The sequence below is a fragment of the Poecile atricapillus genome, chromosome W (assembly GCF_030490865.1).
Source record: "Poecile atricapillus isolate bPoeAtr1 chromosome W, bPoeAtr1.hap1, whole genome shotgun sequence".
NCBI lineage: Eukaryota > Metazoa > Chordata > Aves > Passeriformes > Paridae > Poecile > Poecile atricapillus.
Window position 1 is genome coordinate 13,478,960 of NC_081288.1, and position 26,917 is coordinate 13,505,876.

General features: G+C 36.4%; 1 protein-coding gene across 5 annotated transcripts in view; it reads left to right on the top strand.

The window, feature by feature from the left end:
* The window catches only part of LOC131592144 (inactive histone-lysine N-methyltransferase 2E-like), a 57,354-nt gene that overhangs the window by 12,808 nt on the left and 17,629 nt on the right, over positions 1–26,917 (top strand). For 4 of the 5 annotated variants that reach the window (XM_058863448.1, XM_058863447.1, XM_058863446.1 and 1 more), the window contains 12 exons: positions 6,066–6,250; positions 12,902–13,013; positions 13,354–13,583; positions 15,193–15,273; positions 15,455–15,513; positions 19,455–19,627; positions 20,616–20,654; positions 22,261–22,473; positions 23,891–24,021; positions 25,143–25,260; positions 25,411–25,520; positions 26,393–26,654. In XM_058863448.1, the coding sequence (XP_058719431.1) occupies positions 6,180–6,250; positions 12,902–13,013; positions 13,354–13,583; positions 15,193–15,273; positions 15,455–15,513; positions 19,455–19,627; positions 20,616–20,654; positions 22,261–22,473; positions 23,891–24,021; positions 25,143–25,260; positions 25,411–25,520; positions 26,393–26,654 (1,599 nt within the window). In that variant the 5' untranslated portion in view covers positions 6,066–6,179. The remainder of the gene's footprint in view (positions 1–6,065; positions 6,251–12,901; positions 13,014–13,353; positions 13,584–15,192; positions 15,274–15,454; positions 15,514–19,454; positions 19,628–20,615; positions 20,655–22,260; positions 22,474–23,890; positions 24,022–25,142; positions 25,261–25,410; positions 25,521–26,392; positions 26,655–26,917) is intronic. The other variant, XM_058863450.1, reaches the window with a different exon arrangement.

Below are 26,917 nucleotides of genomic sequence, written 5' to 3' on the forward strand. Positions count from 1 at the left end.
GAACTTCAAGGTGAAGTTGTATGCATTAGTATAAAATCTAAATAATTATTTATCTTAAACCAGCACTGTTCCATCTAATGAAAGAGCCTAATTGTAGGCTAATTAGAATTAGATTTTTCTCCTTAAACCTCTGTGTTTAGGGAGATCCTGGTAATTGTCTTTGCAGAGGCATTCTGTGATGAAATCTCCCAAATCTTGAAACATCTAAACCATCCAATAACTTTTTTTTTTAAAATCTTGTAATTGTTGACAGGTGATGGCTGATAACTGCAATTGATAGAAAAAAGTATTGAAGAACTTTACATTTTGTTGGGGGTTAGTATATTGAAGTAATAAAAAAAGATTTAGTGTTTTTGTAATAACCTAGTGATGTGAGGAACTGATTTAGCAATCAGCATACTTCAGTTAGTGTAATCTTCTCTGTATGTGGGAAAATTCTTATATTTGAACTAGGACATAATTTAATTGTAGGCTTAATTTATGATTCCACTTATGTCCCTTTATAAAGTAGAAAACAAATGTTAAGTATCAAGTTGCTTTGAATTCTGTTCCTAACTTCTATAGTAAATATATTTTCTGTAACTTTTGTGTGCTTTTTGTATTTGTTACATGACAACAGAATCTGAAAATTGATTCATGGGAAGGGAAAAACAAGGAACTTCTACACTGTCTGTGTAGAAGCTGTCAAGAGATGTGAAGAATAGCAAAGACAGTTTTCATTTATTATTTAATTTCATTTATTATTTTATTTTTTTCCCTCTGATTTTTGTGGTATTAGACATAAACATGGTTTAAAAGCCCCCGACAAACTAAAAACCCTCACCACATTGTCATAAATAATATTACTGTAAGTATTATAAGTAATAATGCTATCTTGATATATTGCTGTTTCTTTAGGTTTTTTTTACGTTTAAGACAAATTGTTACTGGTGTTGCCACCATCTCTTATCACTGGTTTTTATGAAAAGTTTTTTATCTGTGCATCTAAGCGAGAGCTTTAGTATTCTTAGACATACAGCATAGGGTCTAGCAGGTTGAAAACTACTGATGTCATTTCAGGATATCACCCACTTACCTTCTGATTCAAGAGCTGAGCTGTCTATATTTGGGGGTTTTTCCTCCTTTGTGTGCCAGTGGAAAAGTTTTTTCTTCTGATGTGACACAAGTGATCTTAGTAGGACATGACAGAAAGGAAATGTGGTCTCTGTTAGACCACAGAATAATGTTGTTTTAGTGGAATACCTCAGGGATAATGTGTGAGTTATTTCCTGTTCTTTATTGCATAAATTATGTTCTCTGTATAAAGCCACAGAGATTAATATTTTTGAATGTATAATGCTTTTATACTTCTGTTGTTTGAGTACAATTAATTTTTACAAAAAGGGTCCTGGTGTCACGAAGTGGGTCATGAGAAGTATGGTGAGTCTTCAAATATTTTAGACTTGATGTAGCTGTTGAGTCAAAAAGCTCCTGTTATTTTCTAGAAACAAAGAGAAGTGCCATTAAAAGTGTAAACCAGTATGAATAAACGGTGAAGTGTGATGGATGTGAGGAGGTTTGTCCTTGCATAAGATGTTTTAGTCAGATTGAACAGAAATTTGTCTGGGTTTTAAGAGGAATATTTTATTGTTAGGGCAAGATAAACTTTTTTACTGCAAGTAAATAAAAGCAAAATTTATTTGAATAAGGGATTTTTTTTTTCTCATATAATAAAGATGTAGGGTGATTATGAGAAAATTTGGTGAATCTAAGAAGTTGCCAAAATTCTTCCAGAGTGTACTATCACTAATAGAGTAGACTTTAACAAAATTGGGAGGCCCTCGACTGTTGTTAATTAAGGCACAGTCGATAAGCCACTTTGCCAAGTAAAGAGTTGATCAGTGAACTTTGGACAAGCAGTTTTTATAATAGTTTTAACTCTGTGACCCCGAAATTAACTGGAGAAACCAGAGTGGTCTTCCTGTCTTTCAAATTCATGTACTACTTGAAGAAATACTTTCTTAAACACTGAGTTGGAGAAATTAATGTACTTACGAAAACAGTTTCTTAAAGGCCATGGATGACAGTTTGTCAGAGTTCTGAAAGAATAATTACTTGAAATAGATGGATACTTGAAGGAATTGGAAAGTACCAAATCATGACAGCAGATAGTATTTTATGACTCATCTAAAATACCAAGCTTCAAAGGATAAGCAGTCTCTTCATAGATAAAATTCCCCAGTGGTTGTGTTATTTTCTTTCTGAACTTACAGAAATACTGGGAATATTAGTATGTTATGACACTGCTTCTGTTTCTGACATGGCAGAAAATAATTATTTTCCATCATTCCTAATTTGACATCACTGTAGTGATCATAATTGGATGGCCCATATATAAGGTGACAGTTTTGTTTAATAAGTGGGTGTAGTGTTATTAATTTATCATAGATCTCCCCCCACTCCCATTACGGACATTTGTTGAGGATGGCTACTCATAAATAAGGAGCAATGTTTGTTTGAATTAACTTGGCTGTGTAGATATTGCAAGCTGGTGACCGCCTCCATTCTTCCATAGTTAACTGTAGGCAAAGGAAAGAAAAGCTTTCTTACAATCTTCATCTTGTGATGAAGGTGGTAAAAACCAGTGAGTTAATATTGCAATCATGTTCCACTTCCTTTTAGATAAAAGATTTGTTTTATCTGTTTAATGCTCTTCAGGCAAAAAAAAAAATCTTGATTCCTTAAGTTTCTGATTTTATTCAGTGTAGATCAGGCTATTAGAATTTTTGAACTGAATTCTGACAGAGCTGTATTTGAATAGCGTGCTATAGGGTAGGAAGTTTGTTTTGGCTGTGTGTGTCCCCCGCCTTTCTTTGTTGGGTTGTTTGGTTTTGTTGTGGTGGTCTTCTAGCAAGAATGGTGATGTATTTGCTTTGTCAGAGATTGTCATTAATTAAGACATGCATTAGCCATTAATTTTCAGTCAATACATAGCTCTGAAAATGTATGCACAGCTCTTCTTTTTTCTGCATTACGTTTTAAAAGAAGCCCCAAATATCACTTGATTATCAGATTTGGTAAGCAAATCTCTTCTTTCTGTGTTGACAAGGGAAGTCACTTGACTATTTGATGATTGGGTAACCTCAGTCGTTTTATGCAAGTCTGGAGGTGTCACAGCCCATGAGACAGCTGTCTAACTATGTTCTTCATTCCATCAGTCTCCAGGGCGTTTTTGCCTGCGTTATTCTACAGCCGGTTCTTTACCTGGTCAGAAGTGTTTAAAGAAAATGTTTTAAGAAAAACCACACCACCACCAAAGTCAAGCTTAAGTGCAAGAAACATCTTTCTGAGTGAAGATCTTGATCCTAGGCAGTGTTGTCCAATATGTGTTTTAGACCTATGTTAGACCACTAAAGAATTACCTAATAGCAGGCAAAGTAAAAACCCTATTCTGCTAATGATTTGTTAGCAGAGGTCACACTGCAGGGGGTAATGGAATAGCCATTAACCCTGGGCTAGCTGATTTACCTGGATTTTAAAAATTCTTGGTTTCCTTTTAGTTACTGGGTAAATTTTTTACTTTTTCAGAAGATGGGAACTAAATGGTGAGTTGATGTTTCTTTAAGTTGTTGGTGCAGCTGTTCAGGGTTCTGCCCTGTGAGTAGAGTTATCTATATGGTGGGAAAACAAATGCTCACTTAACTGCTAGGGGGGCTTTTGTTTTTCTTAAGCCTTCTACTGAAAATATTCTATGCCTCCTCTTGATTTAACGTGTTTTTCTTGCTTCTTATTCTTGGAAATAGTACATTTTTTCTTACTTTTTTGCATAGCTAGTGATATGGTTTGTTACTTGTGGTATTTAGTAAGAAAATGCTCAGTGTTTAAATGAGGAAAGTAGAATATTCCAATGGCTACTTGGCTCAATAGCCTTCTAGTTCATTGTATTTGATATCTCACATAACAGGACCAAAACACACCTTTTACTGTCTAAAAGGAGAATGAACTAACTGTAAGTTTAGGCGCTTCAAACATCTTGGCATATTCTTCAGTTAATTGCCAATCTCCACTAGTATTACAAAAGCTAGATGAAGACTTGCTGCCATCTCATCCTTAGGGATGTCTTGTACATGCCACTTCGTCATCCTGAAGATGTCAACCTAATCAATAAAGGAAGACAATTCAGATTTAATTCACAGTGTTTGTCTGAAGGCCATTTTTCACCAGGGGCTTGTGCTTTTTGGTAGTATAGTGTTTGGCAAGGATGACATGTTAAAATAGAGTTCAACCAGGAAAAATGCCAGATTCTACACTTGGAATGGGACAAACATGGATGTATGGACAGTCTGGGGAATGAGAGGCTGGAAAGCAGCACCACAGCAAGGGACCTGAGTGTCCTGGATGATGGAAAGTTGAACGTGAGTCAGCAGTGCACTGGCAGCCAGGAGGGCCACCCACCCATGGAGGCATCAGGCACAGCATCGCCAGCTGGGCAAGATCGTCCCGCTCTGCGCTGCTCTGGGGTGGCCTCACCTCAAGTGCTGGGGCAGTTTTGAGCACCACAGTGTAAAAATGACATTAAACTATTAGAGAGTGTCCAAAAGAGGGCAACAAAGGTGGTGAAGGACTTTGAGGAGAAGCCATATGAGGAGTGGCTGAGGTCACTTGGCCTCTTCAGCTTGGAGGACACTGAGGGGAGACCTCACTGCGGTTACAACTTCCTCATGAGGAAGAGGAGGGGCAGGCACTGATCTCCTCTGTGGTGACCAGTGACAGGATCTGAGGGAGTGGCCTGAAGTTGTGTTGGGGGATGTTCAGATTCAATATTAGGAAAAGGTTTTTCCCCCAGAGGGTTGCTGTGCTCTGGAACAGGCTCCCCAGGGCAGTGGTCACAGCACCAGCCTGACAGAGTTCAAGAATTTGGATAATGTTCTTGGGCAAGTGGTGTAACTCTTGGGAATGGTGCTGTGCAAGACCGGGAGTTGGTCTTGATGCTGGTGGCTTCCTTCCAACTCAGCACATTTTGTGATTCTGTGAAAATATGTTGGTCTCAAAATTGTGCTCATCTAGACATCAGCTAAGATACAACATTTTGTGGTGTGAGAGGAGTATCTTTATTAGGCACGGTATGTGCTTCATTGCAAAGTGGTCTGTGGTCTTGCAACTTTGACGTTTTGGTAAGCATTTGCAATTATTCGTTATGTAAGTACTGAAGATCCTGAGCTATTTTACTTAAATTACCTGGTCACATGTGTAAAACCTGGTCTGTATTAGAGCATAAAGGTGCGTTAGTTTACTAATACTTGTTTATATTTCTCCTGTGGTTGATTGGGTGTTCTGCCCTAGCCTGCAGTAAGGGAAGTGCAGGGGACTGGTAGTAACTGGCATACAGGTCTGATAGGGTATTCACTCGTGCGAGTCAAGTAGATTGTAGTTTGCTCTGCAGTTGAAAACTACTGCTTATTATTTCTATTTTACTCTTTTAAAAAAATTACTTCCAAAAGTGGCATTGAACGGGAATAGTATCTTCTAATGGTGATTAATTAAAATGGAAAATATTTCCTATCATTATTGTGAATTAGTGGAATGATGTTGTTTTTTTTCAAAAATACAAAATGGTAGTTAAGACATTAGATTTATTTTTTTAAGTGCAAATCAAGTGAGCAGTGCTGCCTTAGAGGTACATGCAAATTCTCTAACTAGGTTTCTGTTGAAAGGTACAGCAACTAAGCTTTGACATCACGGGGCAGTAAGCAAATGTACTTCGTATTTAGTAAATCTGCCATAAAGTGATTCTCTGGCACTTCCCTGATTGTGCTGGGGTTTTTAATCATAAATTGTAATGATTGTCCATTTCCAATATTTTCAAGTTCAGGTGTTAAGATTATCACAATCTTTAAAGAAGTTTATTTGCACTTAACTTTTAGAGAGGATTGAATGTTTTCCTTTTGCTTGTGTAAAATAAAACTAATGAAATAATTGTGACAGATAAAAGTGGCAATTTTTTTAATTAAATACGTGATGTAAAATTGCCTGAGTTTAAAATGAACTGATTTAATCTTCTGCATGTTTCATTTCGTTTTTGACAGGGTTTGTGGATGCACTTAGATGTTTGCAATGAGCACTGTGGCTGGCATGCCCCAGTGTTTTGGATACCAATGCATAGGACTCCGTAGTAATCGAATTTATCAGAAACGAACGTCATGAGCATAGTGATCCCATTGGGGGTTGACACAGCAGATACTTCTTATTTGGAAATGGCTGCAGGCTCAGAGTAAGTATGTGAACATAATTTGTAAGTTTTCTTACTTATTTTTTAATTCCTTTTCATTTTTCCTTTATGACTGTTTTTTGAATACAGTTGGAGAAAACATAAGAGTTTCCTTACTTCATTGAATATTTAATTGCTTAAATTAATAACTGTCACTTTATTCAGTGACATTATGTCAGTTTCCTCCACTTCAGGGGGAACAAAGGAGAGAAGCTAAATGTTTCTACAAATGCATATTTTTCTTGCTTATCAGACTGAGAAATAAAGATGCTGCTTAGATTACTTCTCATACTTCAAATATTTTGCCATTTCAGCTTCCTTTTTAACTACATGTAAAATTTTTTTTTGTTTTTGCACATTAGAAAGATAAATTAATTCAGTGCATTAAGCTGCAAGAAAATAGTAATTAAGACAAGGGTGCATTTCATAATGAAAACTGAAGGCCTAGCTTAAATGGCTAATACCATGCCTTCCGAAAGTTATTTCTAATTGTAAAGCTAGTAGAAAAATCATTTAATAACTGTGTATAATGGGTTGCAAAGAGCCAATGAAACTATGCATTCAGTAAACTCTGGCTTTGCACAAAATATTTTAGTGTTGTGAGTTTCTGGGTTTTGGGGGATGGGGAGGATGGCATGTGAGGTTTTTTTATTAGGTTTGGCGGGGAGGGGCAGGGGGTGGTGATGTTATTATGTGTGGGTTTTTTTGTGTTGTGGTTCTTTACTATTTTTTCCCCCAAGTCTCCTAGTCTCCATCCTACTTATGGGCTAAGGTTTAGGTATTTTTGATCTCTGACTGGATACATTTCTTGTCAGACAAACATTTCCATGTGTGTAGCATCTGCATGACTATCAAACGTTTAATAAAAGTGGTTTTTCCTCCAAACTTCAAGGGAAGGTTTGAGCAGAACTCTAGAATAGCTTTTTAAAGGGATGTTTCTCTATTTCCAGTTTTTCCAGTACTTCCAGTTATATATGAGGCTGTTCTTGGTTTGTGCCATTTATTTGAAGAGAACCAAGACTTTGCAGTTCAAAATATTTTTTGCAATATATTTTTAAAGTTGTTTTATATTTCCATATTATGAACACAAGTTACCTTGATGCAGAAAATTTTTTAACTTTAGTGAACTGTTCATGTTTCTTTTCATTATCTTTTCTTGTGCTTTTCTTTCATGTTTTGAGAGGGTCATGATTCCTGAGGTTGCTGACACCCCTTGCAGCCACAGCATGTCATACTGAAATTAAAATAAATAAATATAGTTGTCAGTATAAACAAGATAGAGTTCACAGTGTGTTATTTGTTTGATACTGTGGCAGAGTGAACCAATTAGGAGCTGCTTTTCTTCATATGTTAAGTGGCTGTTACCAGTTAGATTAATTCTTGTCATCTCAGCCATACTCAGGCTGAAATATGTGTAGTTGCAGGATCGGTGTACGCTGATTCAAAAGCTATGTCACTGTCACAAGTGTGGCACAAAGGTGTGTCCCTAACCTACCAGCTTACGCAGCTGTAGTAAACCTTTCCTGTCACCATCTGTGTGGTTTATTTTTTGTTCCTGTACATGTTCTTCCAGAGAGTAGCATGTTGGATGTAGAGTGTATTAATGGCAGTCATAGATGGTCTTTGAGCAAGTTCTGGGGTTTTCCCAAGAGGGAGGAGCTGGAATTTTTCCACTGTGACTGGCAGGTCTCATATTGCTTCATCAGTTGCTGAAGCATGAGCAAACACAAGAATGGGGGAGTGGTAAACTTGATTATGCAGGAGAAGCAGCTTAGGAAAAAGCTCTTTGTGTAGTACAGTCTCTTAGTGCTGAAAGATTTTTCCTTATGCTTCGAACCAAGGCGTAAGGCTATTAAAAAAGGGGATAGTTTATATGACTAATAGTTCCACACATTATTTTCATAATTGTAGCAAATAGGTGTGTGTAGAATAGTCTACTAAGAGGTTTAAGGATCTTAAAAATTGGGTGAAATAGTTTGTTTCTTAACGTTACACGTACTTAAGTGGGGTGTCCAGATAGATCTTCATGTCATCATAGTCAAAAGACACATACTTCGCCTTTACTTGTAGATCTTACTAAAGATCAGGATGTGTGGCTTCTTAATGGTGAGGTCCTTGTAGTCGTAAGCAGAGCAAGCCATTTCTGAAGTTTCCAAATGCACTCCCTGGCTCCAGAGAGTGCTTGTGTAGCTTGGAGCATAAGTATAAGCTACACTTTGGGAAATACTATGAATGGAACTTGCTTTTCTGGTTTTAATATCTGTACATGTTTTTTAGAAAGAAGGCCTGTATAATAAACCTCACAATAACAGTGTACAGATCACTCTGTTGAGTTCAGTATCCAGGAGAAAAAGAACATTGGTGTAGTCTTAAATACAGTTGATAATTGGGCCAGCTTGTACTTGTAGGGCCTGTTACAAGGCACTTAGGTAGAAGAACCCACTCCCTGGTAGAGAAGCAGTTCTTGGTTCTTGTTGTCTAGGTGTTAAAGCATGTCAAATGTCTTTTGGTCAGATGAAGTGTCTTGAAATAGAAAATGCTGTTTCTCATGCAAAATATATTGTATTTTTTTATCTGAGATGACCTTCAGCTAGATACTGTTCAGGTGTGCTGGTACAAACAGGAAATAAACCTGAACTCCTTGAAAATTAGACCTATCAAACTGGATTGTGGAAGATTGATGCTGCTGAGTTTGCATTTGGAGTTCTGACACATTTTCAGGAAGTACTCTTAGATAAGTTTTCACAGCCTAAAGCTTGGATACCCCAACTGTCTTTGAACATTTTATTTTCAGTGAGCTTTTGTTTCCCATCTGAATATCTACATACTTACGGAAGTGGTTGATGGCCCCAAAGTCTAACTGATTGTATTTTGGGTATTAGTCAAAAATTGTGTGGGGGTTTTTTTTGTTCTTTTCCTTTTTTTTTTTTGTTCTTTTTTAGAAAAAAATTTATTACTAAATGGTCAAAAACAAAACAATATTTAAAAGAAATGGAGTTGGGGAGATCACGTTTTAGAGACGAATTGACTTTATTTGAATCATTGCTGGCTGATTTCCTTAATATAAATTAACTATAAATGTGTTGGGATTGAGGTTTTGTAAATGAACTGGTCTCGCGTGTCTTTTAGTTTCTCACTAGTGCCATCTGCTGGCAATTTTCAGAATATTTTGTTTCCATTTTAGATACCAGCAGTAGGAAATGGCCCAGAGCATGTAGTTGCTTCGCTTGCTAAATGACAATTCTCTCAAGGCTTTTTTCTTTAAATATGGATATCTTTGGTTTTTTAATTGATTTGAGAAAATACTTCCAAGGTACAGTTTTCAAGGTACAGGAATGTCTTAAATCACTGCAGCCCAAGAGCATGTGGAAAGCTTTTATGTAGAGCTTTTTGTTTTGCTCCCTGTGAACATTTTGCACAGTTTTGAATTGTTGACCACAACGCTTAACAAGTGTATATGATATTTTTGCAAAATACCATGGTTAGTTTATCACAGTAATGTTTGTTTATTTAGGAAATAATAACATTTTTATCGAGCTTCGTATATACTGTGTTGTAATACAGACATTGCAGTTTTGATGAAAACAAAAAATACAATAAATATCTTTTTTAGTTACACAGTAAGATTGCAGTTGTTTGAGGTGAAGCTGAAAAATGTGGTATGATCAGAAGGCTGACAGGTTTAGTACCTCAGTCTCTGACAGAACTGGCTAATGTCCAAAAATACAATCAAGGAAAGCCTCACAGTGTTCTCGCAGATCTGAATTCTTATACTTTTTCCTCCTGAAAACTTGCTTTCTGAAATGGCTGTAAGAATGCTGGTGGTGAGATGAGGGGATGTTTTTCTGTAGTGCAGTAGTTAGTGCCTTGCTGCTTGGGCCCTGGTGCTTGAGCCTAAAAAACGTAAAACTTGATTTTTAAATTACATAGTATCTCATGCCTTAATCATCTGAACAATTAAATATTTTGACAAGACACATTTCTTCTTAAAGCTGTGCAATTCTGAGATGTCTGTTTCAGAAGAAGGACTTGACCTTTGAACAGACAGGAGTACAGAGGGTGTCTTTTCTTCTAAGGTCATGCACATGGTTGGCAAAACCAGGAGTAATACCGAATTCAGTAACCTGTCTGTCAAAGTTGATTATGTCTGTGGCTGTCTGGAAAAATTGTGTTCATTCTGTTCTACTTTATGGGGTCTGCCTCACTTTTCTGTTGACTGTAAAGGAAACCTATGATGATTAATTTCTAGCTTCAGTGAATGCTCTTGGAACTCTTTCCCATAGTTCTTGGTTTCTTCCTCACTTCCCCAGCCCAGTGCAGTGGGTAAATGGAACAGTAACATTTACATTCAGCACTCTAGTGAACATCTGTTATAATTGAAAGCAGTGTCTGTGCCTGGATAAGTATTTGAAAAAAGTTTTACTGAAAGCTGGTTGTGCTCCTAATTTTTTAATAGTTGCCTTTATGTGTCACCTGATTTTTCTCCCACCATTTTTCTGGTTTTCCTTGTTCAAGTAAAGATGTGCCTTCTTCTTAGTAACATTGTTCTCTGAATTTGTTTTATGAGTTCTAAAACAGTTGGTAATAAATTGTTTTTGGAAGCTTTACACTTCTGCTTCCCACCACTGTTATGCCTCTAAATATTAAATTTTGTTCTCCTAAGTGGTTTATAAATTGCTAGAGTAATAAGAAATGGATGTAGGGTATTGGAGGTACTGTCTTGCGTAATATCTTAAAAGAGACTTGGACTATCTTTTTTATTTTTTTAGTCAGTTGATGAAATACACAACCTCTCTTTTCAGGATACTTTCATTCTCATATCTTTCACTGAATGTTCCTGTCGCTGGTATTTAGGTCATAGTAATACTTATTTTTAATGAAGGAAACTCTCTGAAATTAATCCTGGGTGGATTGTACCAGAATCCCCTCCTGCCTGTCCTTTATTAGTAAGCCTTCCTGCTCTGAAAATGGAGTACTTTTCAGCAAGGCCTAGGCTGAGCATTGAATGCAGAGTGCGTAAGAGAACCCGCGTTACTGCTCATCCCATTCAGGAAATGGGGAGGAAAAGAAGTGGAAGCAACACAGTGGTCCAGACCTGCTTGTTACTGGAGAAGCTGATTTCTGCCCTAGTCATGATGGATGCATAGCTGATGTTTCATTTGCTGGCATTTTTGTTGGCTAGGTCATCAGAAGGATAACCAGAGCACAGAAGAGATGTGTGATTACTGCACAAATGTGTTGGTAAATAGGTAAAAGCCAATTGGTTGGAAAGGCACAGTTTTTTCATATTTTGTCTTTATTTTGGTCATGAGCTAAAGTTCTAAGCTGTTTGTTAATTCCAAATAAAATTGTATTTTCAAGTTATGAAGGTATGTAAGAGAGTAAATGAGGATTTTTCTGGGTTTATGAGGTAAAGAAGAGCAAGTGCTGTCAGATTTGGTTTGTCTCATGCTAGTCAGACATATTTTTAATGTTAGTACTTCACATGATTTGTGTGCTCACGTGTTTGTTCACTCTCAAAAAAAGGCAGCTGACAACTGTTGGAGATGGTAATCTTTTTAAAAAAGATTTTTTCCTTTGGACTCTAGAAACTAAAGCCCTCCCCCAGACGTGCTTTTAACTAGTTTCTTCTTAAACAATTTTATCATGTAGCAGCCTCACATGGGAAAAAGCTTAAAAGAAGAAATGGGCCACCAAACCCATTAGTAGGACACTTACAAAGAGATGTGAAAATGCTGCATTTTGTTCAGAAAGTTAATCATTAATTATATATTTTTCCAAAAACTAACAAATGTAAGTTGCTGGTGTCCTCTTAAATCAAACTATAGTACAGCTTTATGGCATAGCAAAAAAGCCTCAATCAAGTATCTCAATGTGTAACAAAAAAATGCCATCAGTATCTATTTCAATTTAAGATTCAGAAACACCAAGTTTATTTTTAAAATCAGTTCAAGGAATTAGTAAGATATGTGATAGGAAATAGAATTCACACATATTAAAATTTGAAAACTGAACCAGACTTTTGGTAACCTAGACTAATTTGTCTTAGTGTGATTAAATCATACAATGCCACAAAAAAATTGCAAGTTATCTTGGTCATGCACACATGAACAACTGCTCGAGAAAGGCCATGAAGATGTAAATTTTTGTGCTCAAATAGATCCTCCTGTTTTAGTATTCCTTTATCTTTCTTGATTTGTAGTGTGGTTTAGTCCATATAAAACATGGTTTGTATATTAAAGAAGGTAATGCTTTTGATACAAAGCTTTGTCTTGCAAATGGTTACCACCTTTTTCTTTCTATTTAAAGATAAATCAGTAGAAACTGCCTTGTTTAGACAATTTGCACTGGTTAGGGTTTCTGCTTGTAGGAGCAGTCGGTGCTGGTGGTGCCAGGCCACTGTCGCTGTGTGTCGCTGCAGGGCTCTGTGGTTGTGCAGCATCAGTCCTTGGGCAGAATTCCTTTTGGCAGCTTCTGGTACCGCTCAGTGAGGGGGCTGCGGGGGGAGTTTGCAAGCTTGTTCCTGCCCCCATATGCTCCTTTAAACAGAACCAGCAGGGAATTAATTAGAAGTTGTGCATCAAGTGCCTCCAATTTATTCATATAAATTATATAGTAATTGCATTTGTTCGTCATCTGTCTTTTGCCTTGCAGACCAGAATCTGTAGAAGCTAGCCCTGTGGTAGTTGAAAAATCGAACAGTTATCCTCATCAGTTGTATACCAGCGGCTCGCATTCACACAGTTACATTGGTTTGCCCTACGCAGTAAGTTTTGTGCCAAGTATTCTGTTCAAATAGATATTATGTAAAAATGTGCTGGTTTTATCTGGAAAAACTGATTCATGCTTATATATTTGTATCTTATTGGGAGTTGGATAAGTTGGCTAAAATTGGTCTATCAGAAGCAGAAAATAGTGCACTTAAATGTCTGACTTAGTTAAGAAGTTAGAAAATAAGGTTGAATTGGGATATAACTTAAATTTTAACCTTTTACTGCAAAAATAAGAAGCCTGAAGTTCTTTGCCAAATGAATTCTTACATTTTGGCTTGAATAACCATCAGTGTATGAGCATTTATGATAAATTGCCTTTTAACAAAATTCTAGGACCATAACTATGGTGCTCGGCCTCCTCCAACGCCTCCAGCTTCTCCTCCTCCATCAGTGCTTATAAGCAAGAATGAAGTAGGCATATTTACCACTCCCAACTTTGATGAAACCTCCAGTGCTACTACCATCAGTACGTCAGAGGATGGAAGCTATGGAACGGATATTACCAGATGCATTTGTGGCTTTACACATGATGATGGATATATGATCTGTTGTGACAAATGCAGGTAATGCATATTAAAATAACTTAAAAAGTAAAATACTGCTTAAAAGTTACAGCTGCACTGGAAGTAAATGTAACTAAATGGTGTTTTAATTACGGTGAGTCACAAGAAATTTCCTTCCATCAGAAAAGTGCTTGAAGGTTGTGTGGTTTTCTTATAGGCAACATAGTCAGGTAAGGCCAGTGAGTACTTTTTAATTTAATTCTAGTCAGTATTGACTACTCATTAATTTGGTCATGCCTTTGCTTGTGCATCGCTGCACAAGGTATAGCTTTTTTCCCCTCTAAAAAGGATGTTTCTGGTATTCTGTCCCAAGTTTTTTGTTAGTATGGTAAAATGAAGACCTAGGCATTGCTTAATTTGCATGTAGTGAGTAATAAAGTATCTTGGTGATTGACATGTATGTGAATCAAAGAACTCGAAGGATGCAAAATGATGGGAGAGAAACTTCTTGAATATTGGCTTCTCTGTGCTTGATCTTTCTGATTACTCTTTATTTTTCAAAGCATTCAGTTAATAAGTATGAAAAGACTAACCTAGGTTCTTATTGGAGAAGCTGAAGTTAAATGTTTAGACTTCTGAGTTGATGCTTAAGCACCTACTTGATCATAGTATAGTAAGAGACTGAAGAGACTGCTGTTAAATACTTGGAATTGGAAAAACAAGATTAGAAATTTTTAGAGCTGATATACTTAAGACAAATCTTGTATTCCTACTCAATATTAACCTGTATTTTTACATTCAGTTAATGAATGCTGTTGGATTTGTTAGCTCTTCATGTATTTTTAAAATTATAGCTAATTAAAATACTAATTTGAGCTCCATCCTTCTGTCTGCTTATGCAACAAGCTTGTTAGTAATTTCTGATGGTCCTTGATTCTGATAATCTTGTACATTATTTTGAAATGTATTAAGATGTTCTTCCAGCAGTGGAGTTGTAGGCAGTCACCAGTTAGGTAGAGTCTTTGTCCTTGGGAGAGGAGATTCTCTGTGAGGAGTTGTGAATTTACCACAACTCTTTCCAAGTGGGAGGGTAACTGTTTTTGTGTCCCTCATCCTTCTGGCAGTGTTGTAGGGATGAGCGTAAACTACTGTTTTAGGTTAGCCTTCAGTCTCTTCCCAGACTCAGGGAAGCAGTTAAAGCTCTTTCTGTGCTGTACAGTACTGCCAGGTTATAGCAGGGTGTATAAAAATATGTATTTATTCTTCTCTTAAAATATGTAAGGAAATCAAACTGTATCTTATTTCTCCATATAAAAATATTTTATATACCCATTTCTAAAAGGGAATTGAATCCTTTTGTTTAAAACCAAACCACTTGTTCTATGTAAAGCATAAGTCTTGTTCCTGAGGGTATTTGTCTCTATCTTGCTCTCTATTGTGATAATTTACCATTTTATTTCTCATGTTAGAGAAAAACTTGCAGGAGAGAAAATGAGTCAGCTAGCAGAGTGGTGGCAAACACAGTGATTGAGATGTACTTTTAGGCAGTACTGAATTTGAGTAAAGATGACAATAAAAAAAAAAAAACAGCTTACTTTCTCTTTGTTCTGTGTGCGCAATTTTTAAAATTGTACTTTAAAGCTGGGGTTTTGTTTTGGTGTTTTTGTAGTGTCTGGCAGCACATTGACTGCATGGGGATTGACAGACAGCATATTCCTGACATATATCTGTGTGAACGTTGCCAACCCAGGTAAGTAGTTTTGTTGATTTTGAACTCTAAAACAGAATGGAACAGTGCACAGCTGATACTTTCCTAAGCATCTGAACATTCATTTAGTGTACTGTTTGTAAACAAATGTGACAGTAGTCTATAGGAAATGCTAGAAGTCTGTTCTAATACTTAAATGCTCTGATATATTTTCTGATTTCAGGAGTTTAGATAAAGAAAGAGCAGTGCTGTTGCAACGAAGGAAAAGGGAAAATATGTCAGGTGAGTAAAATTTAAAGCTCTTTCCTTAGTAAAGGTCATAAAATAAGTATAAAATATATATACAGACTTGAGTGCATTCATGGTTCCCACAGTTTTGAAAGCCTTCAGCATACAAGGTGAAGTAAATCAGTGCCTTTTACTTGACTGTGTTGTTACCAAGATAGCATCGTATCAGAATTGTTGTAGTTCCACATGTTAATGGTTTTCAGCACTGTGGTTTTTTTTATAGCAGTATGGGAAAAAAAAGTTTCAGGAAGAAATCCTAATTCATATGTGTTGGATGTAGATTGGGTGTTTTGGTATGGCTCTGAGTTTGTTTCAAAAATGGGAGAAGTTCCTAAACCAAGTTAATACAATGTAGGTAATAACGATGTTTTGAAGGTTTTTTGCTTTGATAATGAAGGTGGTGTGTAGTGCAAGCACCCGCTTCAGTCAGAGTATTTTTTTTACATAAGTAGTTCTTGTACCCATTCACAGGATTTCAAAGCTCACCTGGCCTAACTTGTCACACGTTCTGTCTGACCATCACCAAAGTGTGTTGTAGAATTCTTGGTTGACAGCTGGTACTTTGAAAGTCTATTACCAAAGTAATAACTTGGGAGGAGGTCATCCTCCTAAATGTAACATGTTTTACTTCCAGATCATGTCTCTGAAGTAGTGGAGTATGTATGTGTATTTTAAGATTTCTTTTAAAAGTACCTTGTAGATACGCTCCTGCTGCCCACTTCATATGATTTCAGAAAGTCTGGGGGGGTGTGTGGCACAACTGTGCTTCTTGTTGCAGTTGGTACCTGGTGTTGTCTGGTACTGTTACCTAAAGTCCCTTAATGGCATTAACGATCTACTTACAAAACCACAGTAATTTTTTGTTTCGTCTCTTTTCATTTTAACAAAACCAAGCTTATTTTTTACAGTTTGGTTGACCTAGTAGATCAACCAAATTAAAATTCTAAAAATGTTTAGACTTCAAAATTGTTTTTGCTGATGCTATTAAAATAGTAGAACAAGTATAGCTTCTTTGGAGTTAATGAGTTCACTGGGTGGTCTGATAATACTGTGAGGTTGAACTTGAATTTTTCATAACAAATAGGGGAAGTTGATGATCTGAGCGATTTAAATAATCTCTTGGGATTTGTAGGCACTCTATTGGATCATCTGCTGTAAACTTAAAGGAAGAGAGATTAAAAATCTTAGGAAGAGCTGACAAGGTTTTACCTTTGAAGTTAGTGTTTTGATCAGTATTCTAAATACTGATCTTGATCAGTATTCTAAATCTGTTACGTGCATTCAGTAGGAAGTACTAAATGGTAAAGCAAAAGTATCAAAACAGTTAAAGAGAACCAGAATTCACTTTTCATCTGAAATGTGGTCAAAATGCAGTATTGATTGCTATGATTTATAATACATAACTTGAATGTCTATGCTTACACCTCTTAATTTCCATTTAGCTTGGGTGAATGCACTTTATGTTGACTGCTGTAAAGTTCAGTTGGACTTAGTGATTTTGGGTATAAACTGTGTGAGACATTATTAAAATGGGCAATTTTCGTAGATGATTTCAAGCAGGAAAAGCAAAAGTGGCATCAATTTGAATGGATCTTTTAAATGTTTTAGATACTCAACAGAAGCAGAATGTTACTTTTAACTTAATTATTACTAATTTACAAGTGTTTGATAAAAGGTAAGATTGCATAATTTGGATACTGTTTGATGAGCAAGTCTATATATAGGGCTTTTCACTTAGATATGAGAATTCTTCAGAGTATAATGTTTTCATTGTAAAAATTTCTGAAGAGTTGCTGGCTTAGCTGTGTTTCATCCAAGGGTAAACAGTGGGGAGAAAGCAGTAGGTCAGTTGGTCTGCTTCAAGAAAAGAGTTTTTAATTGAACATTTCACGTGGTAGAAAAGTGTGTGTGTTTAAGCTTTTATGTGTAACTACATCACTTTTTTTTCTGGCAACAGTTTTAGCCCATTGTTCTGGGGCCTGTGGTTGTATGAGATGTTGTTTTTGTTTTTCTGGTATAAAAGTCCGGTTCTGGTGCAGCTTACTGTGCAGTGGATTACCTATTATGGCTCAGTGAAGTGAGCACCCTTGTTAAGCCCATACTCAGTTGTATACTGGATGTTTTGGGTTTGGTTGGTGGGTTCATTTCGGATTTTTTGGAGTTTTTTAAGATGCAATATCTAGATGTGTAAATTACATAAAGATGTTGCTTTAAGCTGTTTGGTCTTGAAATTGATGCTGTCGAGATCACTTGCTGCTTACGGGTAGATGAATCCGGGCCCATAACTTGTGAAATCTGGAGAGTCTTTATCTTGCTTCTGACATGCAAACTCAAGATCTCCCCTTAGTGTGTTTTACCGTGGCTCTTCAAAGTGAAAGCAGGTTATGTAGGTTAGGAAGGAGTGTCTCAAAACAACTCCATGTAATTATATGTTCAGTTGAGGTAATTATTCTTTACAGTAAGTTACAGCACACTGTAGACAACAATACTGAAATGTTGCTTCCCTAAGGAAAACAGTATTTTGTGGGGCTTGGGGTAAGGGGGAGAGGTGTGTGGCTGTGATGTCATGATTCTGTGGGCACTAGTGTATGGTCTACAGACACCGGCAGTTTTAAGTTTCTATTCTGAGGTTTCTGTTTCTCAGGCATTGGTTATTCTGCTATTTATTCTTCTTTGATTAGACATTGCTCCTTTCCATATGCTTTTTATGCTCGTTTAGAAAATATTCTCAGCAGAGATGTGAACAAATTCAGAAAACATCATCGGTTCCTAATATATGAAATATAATTATGTTCCTCATAAGGTGTTTAAAAGAGTAACTGAGATGGTAAAATGGGATTGTTTGCTGAATCCTGTTAAGAAATGTTGTGAGCAGGAAAAATCCAGAGTAACCAGTAGCTGGAGTTCTTTATTTAGTAAAGAAGGTTTTGAGAATTAGGGCTGCTGAGTGCACTCATTAAAGCAACATCCTTCTGAGATCAGAAGCAGTGTTCTCTCTGCTCTCATATTAACTGTTTGTACAGCCTTCTTCTGTGCCATATGAGAAAGTTTTGCTTAGTGTGAAGTGTATTTACTGAATGCAGAATATATGGAAAAGCTGCTAAAATCTGAGAAGACTGTACTGAGTACATGCAAACAGTCTCTTATCTGTGTGCATCAGCTCTCTTCCAATCCTCCCCATCCTTCACAGCCTTTCATCTTGACAGAACTAGGGTAATCCTGTTTCAGGTCAGGATATGTGTTTGTCTGACATAAATGCTGATGTATGCTAAATTTCAGGCTTTGGCCTTTAGGTCTGTGAGAGCACAGCACAATGAAAAAGTATCTGTCAGTTTGTGTCTGATTGTCTCTTTTTTCTTTCTGAGTAGCACAGTGTTACTGTAAGGGGATTTTGATACAAAAGGCTTTTGGCTTTTGACATACTCACCCTGAAAAAGGCATTTGACAGTGCAAATTGCAGCTGAAATAGTTGATTATGACTTACATGTGATTAATTAATAGAGCTTCACAAGAAATGCTGGTCAGTCATTAATTTTAATCCATTCTAGAATACATTTATCTGAGAGGATCCAAATGCTGTATTACAAGTAAAAGCTATATATAAGTGAATGAGTTTAGCAGAATTTTTTTTTTACTTTTTACCTTTTTTGTTCCAATTCTAATTTTGCTTAAAATGGAAAATGGTCATTAATTCCATTCTGAGAATGGAATTTAATCTGGTGCCTTTTTCTTACCTTGCATTACAAACCTCTCTTAATTACCAGTTTCTCATTGGTCCTTCATTTTCATGCTGTTGCAACTGTTGGTGAATTTTGCATGAGTGCTTGGAGCATTTGTCAGTATGAATTTTTGTGTTTTGAAAGCAGGTGTAGAGTAACTAGTGAATGTTATTTCTGCAGTACTTGAGTATTTACAGAATATTCTTTGTTTTAAAGATGGGGACACCAGTGCAACAGAGAGTGGTGATGAGGTTCCTGTGGAACTGTATACTGCTTATCAGCATACACCAACGACAATTACTTTAACTGCTACAAGAGTTACAAAAGTTAATGATAAGAAAAGGAAAAAAAGTGGAGAGAAAGAACAGAACATAGCAAAATGTAAAAAAGTAAGTGACTGTAATTTCTCTTATTACTTTGTGTTAAAATTACAGCTATGTGACATTTCTTACCAAAAGACACCGATTTAAAAATCAGGCTATTTTACTGCCTGGTTTTAGCTTGAAGCATTTACTCTGCACTAGATGATAGTCTTCCTGGGTGCCTGACCCCCATGGCTTGTCCTTATTTCAAGTTAATACATCCTGCCTGGGCAAGTTCAGTTTTATAATTGAGGCAGAATCTCCCCACAGGAATTGCATTTACTGGATCATTTGAAATAGAGGTGGCACAGAACAAGCTTTGGGATACCCAAAGAAAAATTCCGTGAAAGTCTTCATTTGTGGTGGTTTCAAGTACAGTATGTTTGTCATCAGTTGTCCTAGTGTGACTCCATTTATTTGAGTAGAAATTGTGTGAAGGGGGTTGTCATAAAGTTAGCTGCTAAACTAATTAGAGTAAAAAAAATACTGACATTATACTGCTTGTATAAACAGTATATATGTGAAGACAAAACATTTGTGAAGAAGTAAAGTACATAGAAGTTTCTAAATAAGTGGTTTTCATAGTTAATTTCATTGGCTTGGATGAGAGTTTTGTCCTTTAAAACTTGAAAGTCAGAATAAGTTATTGAGGTCTTTTTGGAATCTTCACTAAAATGTTTCCTTTTGACTGAGCAGTTCTCGATACAAATCTATGGCCATGTATTCCTCTCTTACCTCTGATATTTTGGCTTGGATTCTGAAATTCTAGAGAATCACGTTGTAATATGAGAGAAAGGTAGTGGTACCTGAGTACTGTGCAGTTAGGTTAGAATGCTGAATTGGTTTTTAAAATACATTTTGTGAGATGTAACCTCTTACCTCCTTGAGATTTCAGCATAGTTTGTTTTCATCTTGCATGTTTGATTGAAAAGTTGTTAATTTGTTAATAAGTTTTCAATTCCTTTAGAGATTTTGAATTTCCTGCAGTGAATATGAATATCTAATTTTATTCCAGGCATTTCGAGAAGGATCCAGGAAATCTTCAAGAGTAAAGGTAATGTAATTTTGTTTGGGTTTTGTTTCAGACCTTAACTGTACTTTACTTAAATAATAAGCATCAATAGTGCAATTTGGGCTATACACTAAACACTACAGTATTCTCTTCTTGGTAACTAATATGTTACGTATGCATCACAGTGATTTTAAGTTAAGGTATGCGCACTACATCTTTGTCTTGTGAAATTAACCAAAGTAATTAGTGCAGATTTTTATTTCAAGAGCCAGTAGATTAATTGGGGCTCATGTGTGCTATGTGAGGGAGTAAAATTGAGTGAACACCTTATTTGAACTTAGTGGCTCCAGCTTTTCATAACTGCTAAGCAGTGAAATAATAAAATGGTTATATTGAATTTGAAAGCTAAGTTAGTGGTTCTTCTCTGTCAAACATCCATCTACACCTGGTGGGACTCCTGTACATCTGGCAGGATTCTACTCACTGATACTGGCATAGTCTGAGGGAATCATATTGGGATGTCTGCTTTGTAAGATTTAAGTGTTACAGCAGTCTTTAAATTCTCTGTGACATAAAAATGTGCATGGTGTGAGAACTAGGTATTTCCATAGTTCATTCATGCTTGGTAAATATAAAAACAAGTGGGATGCAATTTACACTTCAGATGTGTAAGATGTGACTTGCCAACAGTGAAGACAAAATTGGGGAAATAAAATCTCTAGTTTTGTGGGGGTTTTATAATATGGTACTTGTAAGGTTCCATTGTTTTTTCATGGTTGTCTTAGCTTCACACCTTTGAAATGCTGTTTTATGTGTATGGTTTTCTTCATGCACAAAATAAATGTAAACAGGTAATTTGAATTGCTGAACTACTTGTGTTTTATTAATGTTTAATAGTGTCTCTGCTCAGGTGGATAGAAAAGGGAGCGTTGGCTGGCTGCTGCTGTCCGTAAGGAGCTTTGGTTGGCTGCAGCCTGGCTGCTGCTTGTGAGGTCTGGAGGTACAATGGCACTTTCTTTAAAAGTGAAAGGATCTGAAGCACTGCAGAAGAAAATTGTATAGAGAGGAGCTGATAAGGAGAGAAAAATTTTATGTGCAAAGCCTGTAACGTTAGAGTCACAACCTTAATGTAGCAGGTGTACAATTAGTAAAGTTTAGTAAGTTATGCAGCGGAAGAAAAGATACAGCATGATCTTTGAAGTTGAAAGGGGAAAATCAAGTCTGTGTATTACAGGATAAAAGCTGGAGTTCTCTATATTTGCATATGTTCACAAAAGTTGAGTGGGCAGGGAGACCTGACCCTCCAACAATTCCTGCACTTAGATTTGTGATGTAGTGCAGTTGTGGGAGGAAACAATGTCACTCTCCATTCTCATCCCACTAAGAGCAGGAATCACTGTTGAGGAGGGAAAGTATTCTTGAACTTGGGTGATACTTAATAATAAAATTCTTGAAAGGACAAATGTAATGGGACTGAATTTAACTCAGTGTTTTTAAGTAATACAAAGTTTTATACCAGACTTGCTAAAAATACCCGAACTGTAACTCAGTGGCATACCTTTGCCCGTCATTTTGTGTCTTGTAGAATATTTTCTTTTTATTTTAATATCTTACCTTCTAATATCTGGTCACTTACTTCAATTTTTAGGGCTCAGCTCCAGAGATTGATCCTACTGACAGTTCAAACTTTGGATGGGAAACTAAAATCAAGGCATGGATGGATCGTTATGAAGAAGCAAATAATAATCAATACAGTGAAGGTGTCCAGAGGGAGGCACAAAAGATAGCTCTCAGATTAGGCAATGGAAATGACAAAAAAGAAGTCAGCACCAGCAATCTGATTTTCAAACCTCCAGTAGAGGTAACGAGCTGTGCCTTGTTGTGTTACTGCATGCTGTGTTTGTGCCATGACATTAGATGCCTTAAAAAAAAACCCAAGCAACCAAAAAATCCCAAACCAGAACAAAAAACCCCAATCAAACAAGCAAAAATAAACACAGGAAAAAAAAAAATATAAAAAAGGGGACTTCGTATTCACTTTCTGTTCTTTGTCTCACCAGATCTGAGCATCAGAATTTTAACATTTTTTCAGAACTTGTAGCTGATTTTTATACATTCTGTATCACCTCAGTTATGTTTACATTTGCATATCATTTATCCCAAAAAGTAGCTACAGTGTTAGTCTCAGCCTGAACATTGGATTGCCTTTAGACTGCCTCTTGACACACAGTCAGCTTTAGTCAACTTGGCTGCTGTTTCTCTGTGAGGTATACTTGGAGTGGTTAGAGTAAAGGAATCATTGGAAGTGAATTTTTATTTTTCCACCTAGTATGTGTATCAAGATGTTCATTGTCTATGTTTTTCTTCAGGTGTGCTAACTGCTCTGGATGTTCATGGGTGGTGTTTCTGATACTGATTTTTTTTTAACTTGTGGTCCTGTAATTTCTAGTTTTTGAAGAAAAAGTGCAATGCCTTTTTCTGTCTTTGTCAGTAACTTATCAGTTACTTACAGGCTTAAAATCAGACCCATGTAAAAGACTTAGCATTTTGTAGCAGAAATCTTGAGGAGTAGTTACTGTAGCAGATTAATGGAAGCATCTTTGCTTCTTTTTCTCAAAGACCATCATGGCATATGGGACACCCTCCTTAGAGGAATATCCCTACTTACAGAGCCTTTTGCCTACATAGAGGCTACTTCCTTTTTGATTGGTGATGACAGTTATGAGAGGTGTGAGTTCACTAATTACCAGGGTATGTATTGGTTTTTAAAACCATCCTTCCATCTAAAGATATGAAAATGAATTTGGAAACTCTCTCAGGATTTTTTTTTTTCAATTATTATGTTATTTCCCTGTTTTTCCTTGAACGAATTGAGAATGTCATTTTATGTCTGCATGTTTTGTTTTGTTCAAAGGAATTGAAGCCTTTTGAAAATGTTGTTCAAAACAGTGCAGCAATTACCTACCATCCTAGTCATGATGAGAGTTAAGTGCACTAAAGGCTATAGTACCTGAATTGTGAGAACATGAGTATGTTGGTTTTCAGCCGTGTCCTGGAGGACTAGGGCCAAAGCATTCCTTGTATCTAAATTGGTAACTAGTAGAATTGCTAGGGAGCAGGACAGCTTGGTCAGTTCAGGCAGGAGGTTTAACTATAAAAAGGAGGGGCTTTTTTAGTTCATATAAAGTTGTTTAGTAGTTGTGAAAGTATAATCTGCTATTAGTAATAATGGAAAAATGGTAGAAGGTGAAAATTCATAAATTAATTTGTCTTTACAGAGTTATGTGCAAAAAAACAAGAAAATTTTAAAGGCTGCCAAAGACTTGCCTCCTGATGCACTTATTATTGAGTACAGAGGAAAGTTCATGCTGAGAGAACAATTTGAAGCTAATGGATATTTCTTTAAAAGGTTTGTTCATTCCTACTGTCTCAGTAAAGTAATTGTTCAAATGGTGTTTGCCAAACTGTTGCTTCAAGTACAAGTGGATCTTAGTCACCAGCAGTGTCTTATATTTACTTCGTCTGATTAAAAGTAATGACAGCTGAAACCTTTTCTGTCCCTTTCTCTTCTGGATATCCCTTACAGATTTGTTCAGGAGCTAGTTTTCTCTTTTTGTTCCTCCCTGATTACAAGATTGCCTGCATGCTCAGTTGGGTAGTTGTGCATCTTAAACCAGGAAAAAGACAGGTTCTGCCATCCTAAAATAATTCATATATTAATGGTAAAGGCTTTATCTTTTGTGAGAGAAATGGATTTTAAGTCCATGAGGCTGAGAATGAAATTGGACACAGGTCAGCTTGGGGCCATTTTACTGCCGGAGTTCTCTAGTTAGTTTATTGAGCTGTGTGTGACTGCTTCCTTCTTCCTGCGGAGTGGTTACAATGCTGGCACTAACTTCATGAACACACCTACTTGGGAATTTGCAGAAGGCCTGTTGGAGGAGATAGACCAGACAGCTTTTGCTAAGTAATGGGTTCCTTGGCACTTGGAATAGCAGAACTTGAAGCATGACTTCACAAAGTATTTGGAGGCCCCTTTCCTTCAGGAGCATTGGTACTAGTGGTGCTGCAGGTGTTATACAGGGATGTGCTGGTCTTACTTTTTAAAAATATTATTTTATGTGGTGTATAAATTTCCGAGTTTCATTTTGGGGCCTGTCATAACAAAATCTTAAGAAATTTGAAAAACATTAACTGTGTCTCTTCCATGTTTAGTGCTTGCTCGGTTAGTGTTCTCCCTTTAGATCCTGTGCAGATGATACAGGGCTGTAACTCCACCTTGAGGTATTCTGAGAAAATATTTGGGGAATGCACCTGTTAAAATCATGAAGCTTAAATATGAACATGTCATTCTTAGATTAACCTCTATTTTTGGTGTATTGTGCCAAGCATCATGTTGAAAGACAATTTCAACATGTCTTTTCAACATGATTAGTTGAGAAAAAAATAATAGGCAGAAAAATAAGAAAAATAGGCAGTTTAGCATCTTCAAAAATTATGCAATTCCCGGTTTTCTTGTGTATTTTTCAGGCCATACCCATTTGTTTTGTTTTACTCCAAATTCCATGGGCTAGAAATGTGTGTTGATGCAAGAACTTTCGGAAATGAAGCTCGATTTATCAGGCGTTCTTGTACACCAAATGCAGAGGTGAGCACATTGAGAAAGTTAAACAAGGTTTTATTTACTTAGGAATTTCCTTTTCCTTAAGATTCCTGATAATTTGAGCAATCCCTACAGTTTTTATACAGGATCTTGAAAATAATTAATGGTAATGTAGTAATGTTCTCTTGACTATAGGTAAGGCACGTAATTGAAGATGGAACAATTCATCTTTATATTTACTCCATCCATAACATTCCAAAAGGAGCAGAGATTACCATAGCATTTGATTTTGATTATGGAAATTGGTGAGTATTTGAGAATGCTGTTTTAAAATATATCTAATGCTCATTAAGTTACTTTGCAGTTCAGAATGGCCTTGGTTTTGTATCATTTACTTTCTTGCATGTTTTAATAACACAAGGCTCCTTAGGCACTGCATTTACAATGAAAAGTGTGTGCGGGCAGAATTGTGTATTTTTATTATGTGCGTTTCTGTGGCCTGCTCTTAAGCCAGCTTGGATGCCGTGCTGCGCAGACATGCCTTTGCTATTTGACCTGAACTGTGTATGACTACAGAGTACATGTGGCAATCAGCATGGGTTCAGACTATCTCAAGATACTCGGCACTGTTAAGAGTAGATATACTTCTCCTAAAAATACATGGTAGTTGTGTTTAGTACCTGAATGAGCTGACAGCCTCTTTCAGTTGAACATGTTTGAATAACATTTACCGTGTATCCAAGTGGAGGTTAAAATTGTGCAGAGTGACTCTGAGTTTGGTGTGCTCATTCTGTAAATTTTATCTGCCATCTTTGCATATGAAATGAACTCTCTGACTTCCATGCATCTGCATGTTTTGTACTGGTTATATTTCCACCTAGGACTATACTCAGGTTTTAGATGTCTTTTGTCTTTTAAGCAGAATACTAACCTTGAATTTAAAAGAACTCTGTGTGGCAAAGTTAAAGAAGTCAAAACTTCAGTAAACCAATAGATAAGGTTTTTGAATTACTTTCATGTTGTATATTGTGGTGAAAACCTGAGTCACCTGCATTTTAATGTGGTTGGTTTGCATTATAGCAGATGTTTAATATGAAATACCAGTGATATAGTATTGAAGGGGCTCGTTGCTGTACAACCTAATCAAATATGCCTTCTTGCATATAATTACTTGCAGTAAATACAAAGTGGATTGTGCTTGCCTCAAAGAAAATCCTGAGTGTCCAGTTCTCAGACGTTCTGAGCCTACAGAAAACATGAATACTGGATATGAAACTAGAAGGAAAAAGGGAAAGAAAGAGAAAGATGTTTCAAGAGAAAAGGAGACTCAAAATCAAAACATCACATTGGATTGTGAAGGAGCAGCCACCAAAATGAAAATTGCTGATAATAAACAGCGGAAGCTCTCTCCCCTCAGGCTGTCCATTTCTAATAATCAGGTACTGACACAAAGATGCTCAGCAATAAAAAGCTTTTAAATACAGATACTCTCCTTTTATAGCTACTAAAGGAATTTAAACAAGTTACTGAAAAGCAATGTGGAAATTTATCAAAAGTCAGAATGATGGATAAGCTGTTTAGAATTTTATATATTATTTTCAGTTTTCCTTAATATTCGGTTGTAATTAAAGGTATGTTGGAGTTTTTTCTTCTGAATGTCTTTGTGACTCTCTGATGTGAAGGCCTTATGTTATGTTTTGAG